At 55.1% G+C, this 13,781-nt stretch overlaps 6 protein-coding genes across 6 annotated transcripts; 3 read left to right on the plus strand and 3 right to left on the minus strand.

Annotated features, from left to right (window-relative positions):
- Window positions 1–319: 319 nt before the first annotated feature.
- Window positions 320–2,435, plus strand: C8Q71DRAFT_705798 (acid protease; the record flags this gene model as incomplete). The annotated part of the gene is made up of 8 exons (XM_047920461.1): window positions 320–492; window positions 548–600; window positions 648–942; window positions 1,002–1,449; window positions 1,497–1,610; window positions 1,679–1,956; window positions 2,023–2,171; window positions 2,233–2,435. The coding sequence occupies 8 exons, from the start codon at window positions 320–322 to the stop codon at window positions 2,433–2,435; spliced, it is 1,713 nt and encodes a 570-aa protein (XP_047780011.1).
- Window positions 2,436–3,186: 751 nt separating this feature from the next.
- On the minus strand, window positions 3,187–4,452 carry C8Q71DRAFT_571057 (uncharacterized protein). The gene is made up of 3 exons (XM_047919434.1): window positions 3,654–4,452; window positions 3,493–3,600; window positions 3,187–3,429 (listed from the first exon to the last, which is right to left on the minus strand). Exons 1-3 carry the CDS (start codon window positions 4,014–4,016, stop codon window positions 3,247–3,249), a joined length of 654 nt encoding a protein of 217 aa, XP_047780012.1. The 5' UTR covers window positions 4,017–4,452; the 3' UTR covers window positions 3,187–3,246.
- A 1,805-nt stretch (window positions 4,453–6,257) lies between these two features.
- On the plus strand, window positions 6,258–8,850 carry C8Q71DRAFT_755431 (kinase-like domain-containing protein). Its single transcript, XM_047923549.1, has 14 exons — window positions 6,258–6,344; window positions 6,395–6,437; window positions 6,495–6,751; window positions 6,806–6,870; window positions 6,933–7,115; window positions 7,169–7,250; window positions 7,309–7,416; window positions 7,474–7,555; window positions 7,622–7,726; window positions 7,781–7,859; window positions 7,918–8,208; window positions 8,277–8,414; window positions 8,470–8,759; window positions 8,828–8,850. Exons 1-12 carry the CDS (start codon window positions 6,317–6,319, stop codon window positions 8,367–8,369), a joined length of 1,416 nt encoding a protein of 471 aa, XP_047780013.1. The 5' UTR covers window positions 6,258–6,316; the 3' UTR covers window positions 8,370–8,414; window positions 8,470–8,759; window positions 8,828–8,850.
- C8Q71DRAFT_571168 (uncharacterized protein) lies at window positions 8,481–9,145 on the minus strand. Its single transcript, XM_047919435.1, has 6 exons — window positions 9,005–9,145; window positions 8,930–8,948; window positions 8,829–8,874; window positions 8,703–8,760; window positions 8,573–8,637; window positions 8,481–8,515 (listed from the first exon to the last, which is right to left on the minus strand). The coding sequence occupies exons 1-5, from the start codon at window positions 9,065–9,067 to the stop codon at window positions 8,611–8,613; spliced, it is 213 nt and encodes a 70-aa protein (XP_047780014.1). The 5' UTR covers window positions 9,068–9,145; the 3' UTR covers window positions 8,481–8,515; window positions 8,573–8,610.
- A 348-nt stretch (window positions 9,146–9,493) lies between these two features.
- Window positions 9,494–10,312, minus strand: C8Q71DRAFT_705814 (peptidase C14, caspase domain-containing protein; the record flags this gene model as incomplete). Its single annotated transcript, XM_047920463.1, has 7 exons — window positions 9,494–9,553; window positions 9,610–9,627; window positions 9,684–9,730; window positions 9,780–9,842; window positions 9,895–10,041; window positions 10,105–10,186; window positions 10,271–10,312. Coding segments are annotated over 7 exons (459 nt in total), but the record flags the coding sequence as incomplete, so codon positions are not given.
- Window positions 10,313–12,234: 1,922 nt separating this feature from the next.
- Window positions 12,235–13,608, plus strand: C8Q71DRAFT_755440 (uncharacterized protein). The gene is made up of 4 exons (XM_047923550.1): window positions 12,235–12,565; window positions 12,633–12,847; window positions 12,905–13,084; window positions 13,148–13,608. The coding sequence occupies exons 1-4, from the start codon at window positions 12,336–12,338 to the stop codon at window positions 13,438–13,440; spliced, it is 918 nt and encodes a 305-aa protein (XP_047780016.1). The 5' UTR covers window positions 12,235–12,335; the 3' UTR covers window positions 13,441–13,608.
- The last annotated feature ends 173 nt before the right edge of the window (window positions 13,609–13,781 follow it).

Raw genomic sequence — 13,781 nt, forward strand, 5'->3', positions numbered from 1 at the left:
CGGCCTCGTCCGCTCCCTACCTTCTGTACCACGGACGTTGGATTGCTGTACTAATACAAACAATGCATCTACTAGGAACGGATTGCTCTCCCTCGCAATCGAAGTCTGCGCAAAGGACTGTCGTGGATCACATGGCCACCCTTCACTGTGAAGACGAAGTGTCAACTGCCATAAGCTTGTATGTTCGTTTTCCTTCTCCTTGCTTCCTCCTTCCACTACCCTGTCCCCGGCTGGGCCGTGCACACATCCTCCATCCTACCCAACATTCATGGTCATTCTCGAGATGCAGGCTTTGAGACGCGGACGCCTGCGTCTCGCCATGTTCACGACAATCGTTCTCGCGCTCAGTCTAGCTGCCTCAGTGTCTTCCGTTGGAGTCGCGGCACGAACTGATGGTGGAATTCATCTACCCATGTACCGGACAGTGGCTTCAGTGTCGCAGAAACGCTCAACCATGATAAGCGCTGTCGGTTTGGGTGATTTCTTGGACGTGTAAGCCTCTCGCTGTTGTAATCGGCTGCTCGTATCCTCAATCGTCCCCACCAAGTACCTACACTGTCTCCGTCACCGTGGGCAATACGGAGACCACTCTTGTGCTGGGTATGTGCGCCATTTCCGCCGACGAAGTGTCGCTGACATCGCGCTAGACACGGGTTCATCCGATTTGTGGGTTGTATCCGACGCATGCTCCGGTGAATGTACGGATAGTGTGGTACCCCTCTACTCGATTGCATCACTGAACGATACGGGTCTCGATGTCCTCTTGCTGTATGGCGATTCCCGCACGGGAACATACGCATCCGGACCCATAGGCCAGGACAGCGTCGGAATCGGGGGTCTGAGCGTTGCAAGTCAAACGTTTGCTGCGGCCAATAGCACAAACACAACCATCTTCCAAACGGGATCGGCTGGTATACTGGGGCTGGGGTTTCCGCCCATCAGGTTCGTCTGACTTTTTTTTTGCGCAATCCGATATTGAGTTCACGGCATTGAGGATCTAGTCTCATGTGGCGCGAACGACTTCAAGCGGACCTCGTGAACAGTCAAAGCCCATTGTCAAAGCGGGGACTTCCTGGACCATCTGCGAACATCTCTACCGGGTCCATCGGACAGCCCCCCTTCCCTTCGTTTGATTTCCTCAAGCCGGCTTTGCTGAAGAAACGGCAGGCGCCGGACGGGACCTCACCATCACCCGCTGATCTCGCGATTGCCTCCTTTGCGCATTACGGTCCGCTATTCACTCGGTTGATCGGACAAGACGCCCTTGCCCTCCCCCTTATAGCGACGACTCTGCAACGCGACTCGTTTCAAATCGGCGGAAACGCGGGCATGCTCTCCATTGGCGGCTTACCCGCTGGTCTTCAAATAACGCAGCTTACCTGGGCGCCCGTACGCGGCTACAGCAGCGACGAGGGAGGTCTGCCACCGCCTTCCGATTCTCCGGCCGAGGTCTGCCTTGTTCATACGCGTTGCTTTCTCTGCCTGATTCTTCTTAGGTCTACCCGTTGGTTTGGGAAATCGCGGTGGACGATGTTTATTTCGACGGCGTCAAGTTGCCCAGATCTATTCTATCTTCACCGGCCATATCGCTGTCCGCCCTAATTGATACGGTGAATTCCTTCGATTTTCCGATATCTACGTGCTGTGGATGCGTAGCTTATGCTGATTCATTATGCAGGGTAACTCGCTCGTCCGCGGTCCGCGCGACGTTGTCGAACATATTATGGCATACTTCGGCGGCCCTAATGCCTCCTTCGACTGCAAGGAAGTGCACAACTTGACATTCCAAATCGGCGGCTCTATGTTCACCGTAGACCCCCGAGACTTTGCACACCCTCTGCAAGATGATTCAAGCTCGGAGTCACCACGCTGCACGCCCGCTCTCGCGATGACCGATCCGCCTGGCCAAGGCGGCTTCTTGTATAGCTGGAGCCTCGGTGACCCTTTCCTGAAGTCGTGAGTCCTGCCTTCGTGTCTTGGGTGTCACGACTCACGTAAGTTCTGACTCGTACGCGGTTCCAGTGTGCTGGTTGCGTATTACTACGGGAACGTTACGCATCCGTCTCAAGATCCCCCCAAAATCGGACTCCTATCGACTGTTCCTTCAGATGTAGCGAGTCAACTACAGCAAGCCATCCAAGCTGTGGTTTCATCTGGTGGTCAATTTCCTGGTACGTGACGGCCTCAGATGACGAATATACGACTGCCTTATATCCCTTCTACGTTGGGTAGCAATTGCGGAGTCTGCACCAACTGGGACAGCGATATCGTCCGGTACAGCCGCCAATGGTGTGCCGCAAGCAACGCACGCGGATCTACCGTCCTATGCAAGCAACGCCGCCTTGACATTTGCGCTCAGGACCAAAGCATGGACTTCTCTCGCCCTCGCTACCACTACCGGATTCGTACTATTGGGTATAGTAACCTACCTTTGAGCGCTTGAGCCTCGGACAACATCTAAACCTATCACCTACCTTTCAGGTTTATCCCATTCCACGCATGTATAGTACCGATGTCATTCGCAGTGTACCAGTATTGTTGTGCAAAAGCGGATTGAGAGTCAAGCGACCAGCATAATATCTAAGAACGAAGTACACTAGTGTTCTTATGCGCCAGAAGAATCACAACGGTTTGTTAAATAATAATTTACGGTCCGCGCAGCATAGTGATGCGACATCTCCATCCGTACGCGACGCGACTGAGTATGACTAGAATGACAACATTAGCCAGCATTATGTCGTGGCAATTTCAAAACAATGTAGACGAGACGCCAGAAGCTCGGAAACTTCAAGCTTCAAGACTTGGGAGCCTAAGTACAATTACGCGACGTGTCAGAATTGTCAGCGCAGCCAAGCATAGACAAATATTGCGCCACCATGACAACGTTTGCAGTCCCGGTGTAGTAATGGTAGTGGTACGCTGTTGCACAAGTTACTTACCTACTATTTTTAAAGGGATGCAGCTCGACGCCACGAGTGAGTTTCTTCTTTGACACCCACCCGGGACTACTCAACTGCGGCACTGCTCGATTGTAAGTACCTCCGAGTCTTCGCATACTACATCATATACGCTGACGGGCTCACAAACAAGCAGTGGTGGTCCGGGGTCCCAGCCTGATAAGCGATAGAGAGTCATAGTGTATTACAACAGGGAGAGAGGTACGACGAGGAATGAGGCAAATCCAACAATGAACATACAGCGCACACGAGGAGCAACAGGAACATCCGCCGAAATTGACGCAGAAGACTACCTGCGGAGAAAATTCAAGCTACGCATCCCATCGGGCAGTTCTACCCACAGCTTGGCCTCCCACTCGCGCCAGTCGGTTGCGTAGAATTCCGACAGGTAAATCCGCTTAAATTCGATTCCGTCGACAACTGGATTCGGCTCGAATAGGTCTGTCTCCGGCTTGAGTATTTGCGCGCATTGCTGCAAAAACCGTAACAATTACTATGGCGAAGGTAGACCACATTGGCAATGGTTAGGACTCACGCGTAGGTAGCCAACCCAATCAACTGCGATTTCTTTTCCGAGCTCACACCTTGTAGTTATGTCCCAGAGATGGCACATCGCGAAACCCTCGTGTTCATAGCCTGGCCACTGATATCCAAGTCAGTCTGCAACCGTCAACTTCACTGCCGCAGAGTACGTACCTCGCACTTGTGAAAGACCCAGCCATATTCATTGGCCTTCGGGCCGAGCCCCTTGTTCAGGTCGACGCAGTAACGCGCTTTCTCCTCGTCCAATCGCCCATTCCCGCGGTCGTAGCCGCAATCTCCGAATTCCAAAAACTTCCACAGGGCGGCACCAGGCTCGCCATCTTGTCCCTGGAACTTGACGCTGAAGATGGGCTCTCGCTGATTGAGTCCAATAGGAAGCTGGTCGAACCGTCTTTCTGGCTTAGCCTGCTGCGTTTCCGGTTGAGCCTCGGAGGGCTGACCATTGGCGGGGGACGTCGGAAGGGAGGACATCGTGAAAGGTATGGCGGAGGCTTTACGAACGCCAGGAGCGGACATGACGATGTGGGCAGAATAGCGATGTGGACGCGCGAGTGATGGAAGCGGTGTTGAACTTGAACGTTCAAATACCACGCCTGGCCAACCTTCAAGTTGCTTCTTTGGGAACAAGGACCATCAAGGCGCTCCTCCTGGCATTCTCTATCCCATCGATTGTCGCCTGGCAACATCGCTGACTGCTGATTGTGGCCCAAAGAGGAACGTCACGGTGGCAGCTTTGATACACCATTGTTCGCCTGAAACGGAAGGCAGCCACAGGTGAGGTCAGCAACGCAACAGCAACGCCGCGATAATCGCCTCTAGAAGAGTCCACGGCTGTGCACGGAAGGTTCGCGGCGATTCGTTACAGTGGCATTGTCTACATGCATATCGCCACGTCATATGTAAGCCTCTGTTAGTCTAGTCTATGTTCTAGTTGCCTTGACTAGTACTCGCTGCCACGGAAGTGGAGGCTTGCTTTGGGCAGACGATGCACACAGGACCGAGCAAATCAACGTCGCAAAGAGCGTCGTGGGCAAAAGTATTCCACCTTTGCTACTATGCCATCGACCGCGGGCGCTGAACGTGAACGCTGAGTCCTGGGGTGCTTGAAAGGCTTGCTACCTGTCCCATTGATCGCGAAGGATACGGGCAGGGGCTCAGCCGCCACGCAGTCGGCTGAAGGCATGAGTGATAGTTCTTGTGCTTTTTGTGGGCAAGAATCGCTCAGCGTCGCCCCATCCCTGCGTGCGGAATGATACGAAATGTAAGCTCGGCACGTAGGAGTAGGGCCCTGATTCCGAACCATGGGAGAAGCTTCCTTTGGGCGCCGCTCAGCCCACGAACTCAAGTACTGATCCGGCCCAGGGTAGAGCCGCACCACGGCGGAGAGCGTCGGCCTTAGGACTACCCTTCGCCCTCTTTCGTGCGTCTTTACTCATGTCAGCCTCGAAGTATGTAAAAGGATGAGAGTCAATAATAACGTTCGTGGCCGACGATCAATCGTCAGTCCACAATGGAGACGGTTGCAACATTGCTACATACGTGAGCAGACATACAAACTAGAAGATCAGACAGCCACCAGCTACTACTCCTTCTCGCACTGCTGCACCAGCCCCATGAACAACGTGGCCTCCCACTCCTTCCCGTCCATTGTGTAGAATTCACGAATGTATAGCTTATTCCAGTCGATACCATTCAACGACGGGTTGTCTGTGTTTGAATGTTCGCCGTTCAGAAGGCCGCGCAGCTCCTGCAAGCAGGACAGTCAGCTGTGATTCCTGCGATTACTCGGCGTCGGACGTACATTCATGTAGCCTCGCATCTCGACGGCGACTACCCTCCCGATCTCGTATCGTTTAATTGGTATGGACTTGAGAAACAGCAAGGGCCGGCTATCAGCTGCATAACCTGGCAGCTGGGTGAGAGCGCAAGGAAGAGTTAGCGGACATCGGTTCCATGAAGCGTGCTACGCGTACCTGGCGTCGAAGGTGCATGAAGTCGTCTAAGCACTCGCTCTCGAAGACCTCATTGACCCCGTCACATACTATCTGGCTGCGATTGTTCAACAAGAACTGTGAAAGAGCCACACCAGGCTCGTCATCAAGCCCGTGGAACTCGACGCTGCACACCGGAGATGCTTGGTCCCGAACTCCGGTCGAGAGGGGAACGAATGTCTTGCGGGAATCCTGACGAGACATAAACCGAAACGGCGCCTCGCGGTGAGAAGTGGTGAAAAAACAACGCGAGGCTTCCTGCAGTGTGAGTGTATAAGAGGGTAGCTAGGAGCGCGTACCGGAAATGCTGCGGCGTATGCGAACCATGGGAGGCCACAGCTGTGGCCTTGTTCGGAAGACTCGGGAACAAAGGCCTGATCAAAAAGGTCCGCTTTGTTCTCAGAAACAAGGCTCATCATCTCAGCGTGACCAAGGTCTTCCCTGAGCCTAGTATATCAGTCTGCGTCATTGTGTGTTGACATCGGCGCCGGCGCATTCGAAGTCACGAAATGCTTCAGTAATGATCAACGCGCTGCTTCACCTAAGTTATCGGGGAGGACACAAAACCTTTAGTCTCGAGTACTGTACCCAAACAGATACTTGTGAGCATCGCACATTTTGAGTCAGAGTCGCTAGAATATGAATAGTGGGAGCATCCGACTGAGGACATCGCGGCGCGGACGAGGCTAGCGTTGTGACGCTGTCTCGTGATCGTGACAAGACGCGCAACCGCGAGTTCTGGCGCGTGCCATTGGCACTGGTCGCCTTTGTCCTTCGCTCGCCGCTTGGCTCTCGCCATCATCCTATGCACTCGCACTGCTCGCCATGAAACTCAAGTTCCCTCAAGTCGCTGGTATGCGGCTCAATGCTTGTTCACTAATAACTTGCTTACGAAGGCCGCAGGGTTCCAGCTAGTGCAGCAGCTGGGCGGAGGAGGTTTCTCTATGTGAGTCCGTCTACAGGTAATACTTCTGGTCGGCCGACACAAAACTGATGTGTACAGAGTTTACCGTGCGGTGAACTTTGACGATCACCGTGTCGCAGCGTGCAAAGTCGTTACACTTACGCCGGAGACAACCGAGAAGGAGCGCAAGACATTCGACAAAGAGATGCGTATCCACTCTGCGCTCAAGCACGACAACATTCTCGAATTCATCACTGCTGTCATTGTCGAGCCGAGCCAGCCGGCGAACCCGTACCACCCCGGCCTGTATATGCTACTGGAGCTCGCCGCAGGAGGAGACCTCTTTGACAAGATCGGTGCGTCTGTGTGGATGTGGCGCTAGCGCGTTGACCCGCTTACGTCGGCCATAGCTCCGGATGTTGGCGTGGGCGAAGAAGTCTCGCACTACTACTTCTCGCAGCTTATAGCCGGACTGGTGAGTGCAGGCCATGCTACACTTTCGTGTAACGCAGCTGAGCAACACGCGACTGTGCGTAGCAATACATCCACAGGGAGGGCGTGTGTCACCGCGATTTGAAGCCCGAGAACGTTCTGCTCGATGCCGGCGGCACACTCAAAATCAGTGATTTTGGTCTGTGTGCGGTATACATGCTTAAGGGGACCGGAAAGACAAGGATGCTCTCAGAGCGTTGTGGGAGTCTGCCGTACCTAGCTCCAGAGGTCTGCCTATACGTCCCAAAGCGACGCTATGCTCGTTGACCCGATGGCTGCAGATGTGCCGTGATGCTCCGTACGAGGCTGAACCTATTGACGTCTGGGGCAGCGGCGTCATCCTCTATGCATTGCTCGCCGGCAGTCAGTCACTCCTGTAATTCCTGATGCACCATGATGCTGAAGACGAATGTGATTGTAGACACGCCTTGGGACGAGCCGACGAAGCACAGTTATGAGTATGCGCACTACCTCACCGGCGAGTGCTTCGACGATGCGCCATGGAACCGGTTCAGCAGGGACGTTCTTTGTAGGCTGTTTTGTCATCGTCCCAGGCTCGGTCTAGGCAGCTCACACCGCTATGTAGCTCTGATTACGGGCATGCTCGCGATTGTGCCCTCACGGCGAATGTCCCTCGCCGAGGTAGTTGAACACCCATGGATGATGCGGTGTGTCCCTCTGCGTCCATCCATCATGTTCAACAGATGCTGATCACCCATTGCCCCTCCTGACAGGCCGAGCCAGATCGCGAAGAAGGGCCCAATGGTGCTCGCGAACTCGCTTACGGAGTCGCTTCGACAAACGGGTGACCTGCAGATCGCCACGCCCGACGTCACTTAGTGAGCGCCTCATCTCAATTATGCTGCTTGCTCGGGCTCACCGCTGGGTCATAGCAACGTCGACGCGGACGGGGACCAAATCATGGGCAACGCGTCGTACATCTCCCAGTTCACGCAAACTCTCATGCTCTTCGTACGTCCACACCATCTCCCCTTCCCCTCCCTTTCCCACTCACCCCAGTGCCATGTAGTCGCAAACCCAATCCGGGCGCCGCTACACACCGCACCTCACGCGGTTCTACGCGCAGCTCCTCCCGCATCTCATGCTCCCGCTCATCCAAGAAGCGCTCACCGCAGAGGGCGTGAAATGGAAGTCCGCGCAGGAATACGTGCTCGATGAGCCCGGCGGGGAGACGGTCATCTTGCGCATGCGTATAGGCGGGCACGACCGTCGGCGGCTGATGTTCAAGGGCTGGGTCGAGCTCGAGCACTTTTCAATAGGCGGACATGAGGGGACGTATTGCGTGATGGCCCGCGATCAGGTAGGTTTAATTTGCTTGCCGTGAGGTTGAGTGTGAATGTGGTGCTGACGGGCTGCTTGCCTATGTAGGGCAACCCGATTTCGTGGCGTCTGCTCTGGAGGGCCGTCATCGAGAACGAGGCGGTCGAGCCGCACGTGTTCCGCAAGAGGGAAGACGAGTAGGGAATGAGAGGCGGTCAATCTCGTTCAGCTTGGTTTGAGTGTTCCGTAGGCATTGGGTCCACATTATATACAAAAGCATCATCAATGATTCTGGATGTAGCATTACACGACATGCACCGGCGCATGCGCTTTATGTAGATTATGCACTGTTTCCGACGGAGGTCAGCAATAGATACAAGTGTTCCCTTGGATTTGGAGGATACATTGCGTGCGGAGGGCGGAGGGCGCGGCGTATGAGTAGCTACATGATGAACTTGTGATTCGTATTCTGCACGTAATGTTGAATCAATATATGCGTGTTAAGGAGACCTGTGGCCCAGATGCGACACATACGATACGGTGCGAAGACGACAGCTGCGGCTTCTGGCTATAATTCTTCTTCAATATTTGCCTATCGGTCATTTCCCGAGCCATTGAGTCCGGACTGTGCATAGACAGGGTCTCGAGGGGAGTGCGTACCGTAGATGTTGCAGGAGCTGCTGATATGTCTGATTCTTGTGATCGGCTTTGCAGAGTTCACTCAGACTACGGGCATTAACAGGACCATCGACACCACTCACTGAGGGTCTTCATGAACGCCTGCATACCACCCACTCAGCGAACATACCAATCGATACGTAAGAAGATCTACGCACATAACTCAACGCTCCAACTGCAGCACCACCCTCAACCGTATCTGCGCTCGTCTGCGAATCCATGCAGCCGCTCCACGAGATCTAATGCGCAAGCCGACAATCCAACTTAGCATGAATATCCGCGATGCAGGATGAAAACACGCACTACGTCTGCCTTGGTGGTCTTCTCGCGGAGGTGGCTCGGGGTCACTTCGCTGAGGCCCTTCACGCGACCGTCGCTGTGGTACTATCACACGTGCAGACTGCTTGGTACGGTGTCGTTATGGAGTATGCATGGGTAACTTACTAGGTAGGGAAGATCTGGCGGACAGGGTTGAGCTACGTCTTTCTTTGTTGCTTTCAACGGTGGACGTACCTAGTGCAGATCCGGAGTGACATGACTGGAAATCACCCGATGCTGAGTTGTCACAGGTTACGCTTATGTGCGATGGCGGTGCCACTCACATCGAAAATCGCCTGCAGGGCCGAAAGGTAAGTACCTGATTGATTCTACATCTCTACCCCGAATGGACATACCGTTAGCCGACAGCCATTCGGCAGGTCCTTCACCTACAAGCCAATTCAGCCACCAACGCCAAGTGTTCGTGCCCTTGACTGTTACGAACCATAATCAAGTGCATTTCCTATGGAATGGAGGACTCAGTCCGTGTGCTCCCACAGGGGAGGATCAATCACTCACGTCATCAACGATGTGGCCTGCGTGCTTGTAGTCCACCGGGAATATTACTGTTGTCGTCAGGTACTCATTCTTAAACGCCCTCAGTGGCAGACACACCTTCGTCGAGGCCATCCACCTCATCGCCGTCAAGGTCTCTCGTCTGGCCACCATGTCCCGAATCTACGGCCGCCATCAGAAATTATCCCCGCCGCCAACGGAACGCAGCACTCACAGTGGAACACGAGCGAGTCGTGCGGACACGCATCCCGCACGAGCCAGTGCATCGCGTCGATGATGTTCGCGCGCGTCGGCTGCTGGTGCCGGTGCGCCGCGTCGTCCGTCAGGAGGAAGATATCCTCCGGCTTGAATTTCCACTGCTCTACGGGCGCGCACAGGAGATATCAGTACGCATCATGTGTACGGCAAGCAGGGAAAGACGGACTCATCAGGAATTTGCGCACGTTCTTCGCGTCGTTCACGCATCCGTGTAGCGCATTGTGCTGGCCGGTGTAGTTGATCCCGATCTACCGCACCCAGCGACCCGTCAGCACAACACACACAAAAACGACATGCGACGCCGCGTCTGAGGCGCACGGGCGCGGACTTACGCAGAGCGCCTTCTTGCGGCCGGTGCATTTGGAGAAGACCGGGAGCGCGTGCGCGCGCGATTCTGCGTGTCGCGAGGCGACGGCTCGGTCGACGTCCTGGATAGAGGAGATCTCCGGTCTGGCTACGGGCGCGTGTTGGGACTGCGAAAGAACAGGCGGTACGGTGTAGACGACTTACTCCGAGATCTCGAGCGCGAATGCGAGTTGGGGTGCAGATGGTTCTGAGTTTGCTGTGCGGGTTTGTGGTGTCGCCGTATAATGTGGTATGTGTGGTGATGCGAAGTGGTGATGACGATTCGGCGTCCGCGCCGCTGTGTCTGTGGAGCCGCGGAGGGTGTCGAGTCGATCGCTCTTGACTGACTGTACGAAGATCAGCATATTAATCGCGTCTCAGCAAACGAAACAGTGATCGGCACACTTGCTAAGCATGCACGCAGAAGCTCGGTGGGTATCGGTGGGGCTACCATCCACCACGAGGAATGCGAACACACGGGACGTCTGCGTGCACGCTGAAGCAGATTGCGCATCACCATTTCCTTCGCTGTCAGTGTGTCCTCATACGTACTCTGGTCCATGATGGCTACGCGGATCTTAGCTGAAACGTCCATGAAATGAGGTGAAACTCACGTACGGATGCTGAGACGTGGAAGCGTACGGGCTAGCGGCGCCGTTCTGCGCCCAAGGAGGCGGTCCTGGAGGGCTATACCCAGGAGGTGACCTGTGGAACAGTATCTCAGTCAGTCACGACTTCGTGTCCGCCGTGATGTTTGTCATACGTGGGATACATCCTGTGGGTAATAAAAGAATCTAATCAGTGCATCATTCAACGGCAGCTCCCCAACTGGTCTTGCTTACATCGGCACCGGGAAGTAGACCGCCGGTTGGTAGTACGGACTAGTCGGCGGACTCTGTTGGTAGTTTGCGTACCCGTATGGGTCCCACATCGTGAGGAACAAGAATGACAGGGCGTCCCTGGAGGCCGAGCTAGTAAAAGGAGACCGGGTGAAGATTGAGACACAGTACTGCCTCAGCAGTTATATATGCCAGAACCGAGAGGTCCGGGCGCGCGATCTGCGTCTACGTGGGTAGCAGCTGACCCGATTGGTCCGTATAAAGAGGGTGTTGCTGTCCAGTGTCCTCGAAGACGCGCCCTCTGGGATCGGAGTGGCTCAGTGACTCGGCGCTGGCCTAGAGTGATCCTACGCCGGACGTCTGTGCGCAACAAAGAGGACAAAGTCCTCGTCCGTGGGTACAGAGTACTATACGTACAGCTCAGCGCGTGTGAGGCACAGCTTCAACCTCGACATTCCCTAAAAGGGAATCCAAGAACAACGCGATGACACCTGGGCGCCTACGCTTGTCTTGTCCCAATCACCTCCTGCCAGTGAGTGCTCCAGACGAGTACTGAAAAATGTCGAATACTGCCTCATTTTGATAGCACTCAAGGCAGTCGAAGTACATAAAGAACGGTCGCGGGACCTAAGACTCTCAGGTGAGGTGATGGGCCATCTCAGGATGATAGTACAGTAGCGCCCGAGCGCTCGTGCATAGCCGGTGGCCTTATTAACACTGGCACGCAAATGGAATCCCCTCCTCGTCCTCCTGCTGAATCAGAGGTCTTAATGGATGTTATCACTGGTAATGCAACTTCTCGACAACAACGTTGCGACTGCACCGCCGGATCTCAGTGACCTAAACATAGTGCATTGCTGACAGGCACCTTCACCACTGATATCTTCCTATATCTGTCTGTGTATACATTCCCGACGGTGCACCAATCGAGCACCAGGTACATTTCGCGCGTCAACGTCCGTAGCAGCGGCAGCAGGACGCGCGCCGGGGCGTGGCCCCTCATACACGCCCACGTGATCGCGTCTCGCCGCTGTGGCCCCGGCCGGACAGTTCATGACGTCGGTGCCGACGTTGGGGATGGGCGCGACGGCGAGCACTGACAATGCGACAGCGTCATAATCCCGCAAGAGGGCCAAGCGCACCACACCCGAAATGTATAAAAGGGCTCGCGGGCAGGCAACCAACCTAACTTCAATCCACGACTACATCAGCGATGGCCACAGCTTCACAGACGACTTACAAGCCAAATGACGCCTTCGTGGCGTCGAAGCTCTTCTCTCTAGATGGATTCAAAGCCGTCGTGACTGGCGGCGGTACGGGCATTGGCCTGATGATCACCCAGGCCCTCGTCGCGAACGGCGCGAAGGTCTACATCACCGGACGCAGGCAGGACGCTCTCGACAACGTCGTGCAGCGGTACGGGCCCGGGGGAAAGATAGTCGGGCATGTTGCGCTTTTTTCTTTGAGGAAGCGTGACTGACGCAGGCGGCTTTCGCGTTCCTTGTCACAGGATCTCGGCCGACATCACGAAGCGCGACGATGTGCTGCGTCTCGCGAAGAAGGTCCAAGAGCTAGAGCCCGAGGGCATCCAGCTGCTTGTGAACAACGCTGGTGTAGCGAAGGAGAAGGCGACTACGACCTATTCGAAGCAAGGTGAACCGGACATGCACGACGCAAACGCGATCGCGGAGCACCTACTCAAGGCGACGCATGAATCCTGGGCGGGTACGTCAGAGCTTGCTTCCAGAGCTATATGCAAAGCTGACGCCGGGGACGATCCAGAGACGTTCGAGACAAATGTCACGGCGCAGTACTTCACAGCGGCGGCGTTCATCCCGCTGCTGTCGAAGGGCACCGCGAACACGCACGGGTACTCAGCCAGCATCGTCAACGTCGCGTCCATCAGCGGCATGATGCGTACGTCGTCCTCTGGCCAGTTCGCGTACGCCGCCTCCAAGGCCGGTACGTAGTATCCAGAATCGTCCGCACGCACGAAAGGCTGACTATATGCGCCCGTCTCGCCAGCGATGCTCCATCTGTCGAAGCTGCTGGGCACGACGCTCGCGCAGGCGAAGATCCGCGTGAACACCATCTGCCCTGGGATCTTCCCGTCCGAGATGACTGCTGATAGCTCGGACGAGGCGAACAAGTCGCGCCTGCAGGACGCCGGCAAGTCGTTGCCTGCGGGCAGGAGCGGCGACGATGGCGACATGGCGGCGGCGATTGTGTATCTGGTCGGTCCAAACTCGAACTTCCTGAACGGTCAGGTGTTGCATCCGGATGGGGGAGCGGTTTTGACAAGCCCCGCGACGGCGTGAAGGTGTTGATACACTGGTCGTTGTTGTTCGGTGTTAATTAGCAAATGTAGCTCTAGTGTATTCCTGTAGCAAGTCAACCAAACGTGTATACTTCTATGTCGTCTGACTCCCCGGATAATGAGCTCGAGATCTCGGTGCTTGAGCTTGAAGCGTTTGAGTTAAGTATGTACAGAAGGATCGCGGTCGGGGAAGACCCGGTAGACGCGGTCACATGGGGGCACGCGTAACCGTGTTATTTGTTGCTGTTGATGCGGAAGTTGAACACCGAACAAGGCAGGTAGGCGGTGCGCCCACTAAACCAAACAGCTGTTGTTTGGCATGTTGAAGTCCGTCTCCGTCGT

Source organism: Rhodofomes roseus (assembly GCF_022264815.1).
Source record: "Rhodofomes roseus strain CIRM-BRFM 1785 chromosome Unknown C8Q71scaffold_8, whole genome shotgun sequence".
Taxonomy (NCBI): domain Eukaryota; kingdom Fungi; phylum Basidiomycota; class Agaricomycetes; order Polyporales; family Fomitopsidaceae; genus Rhodofomes; species Rhodofomes roseus.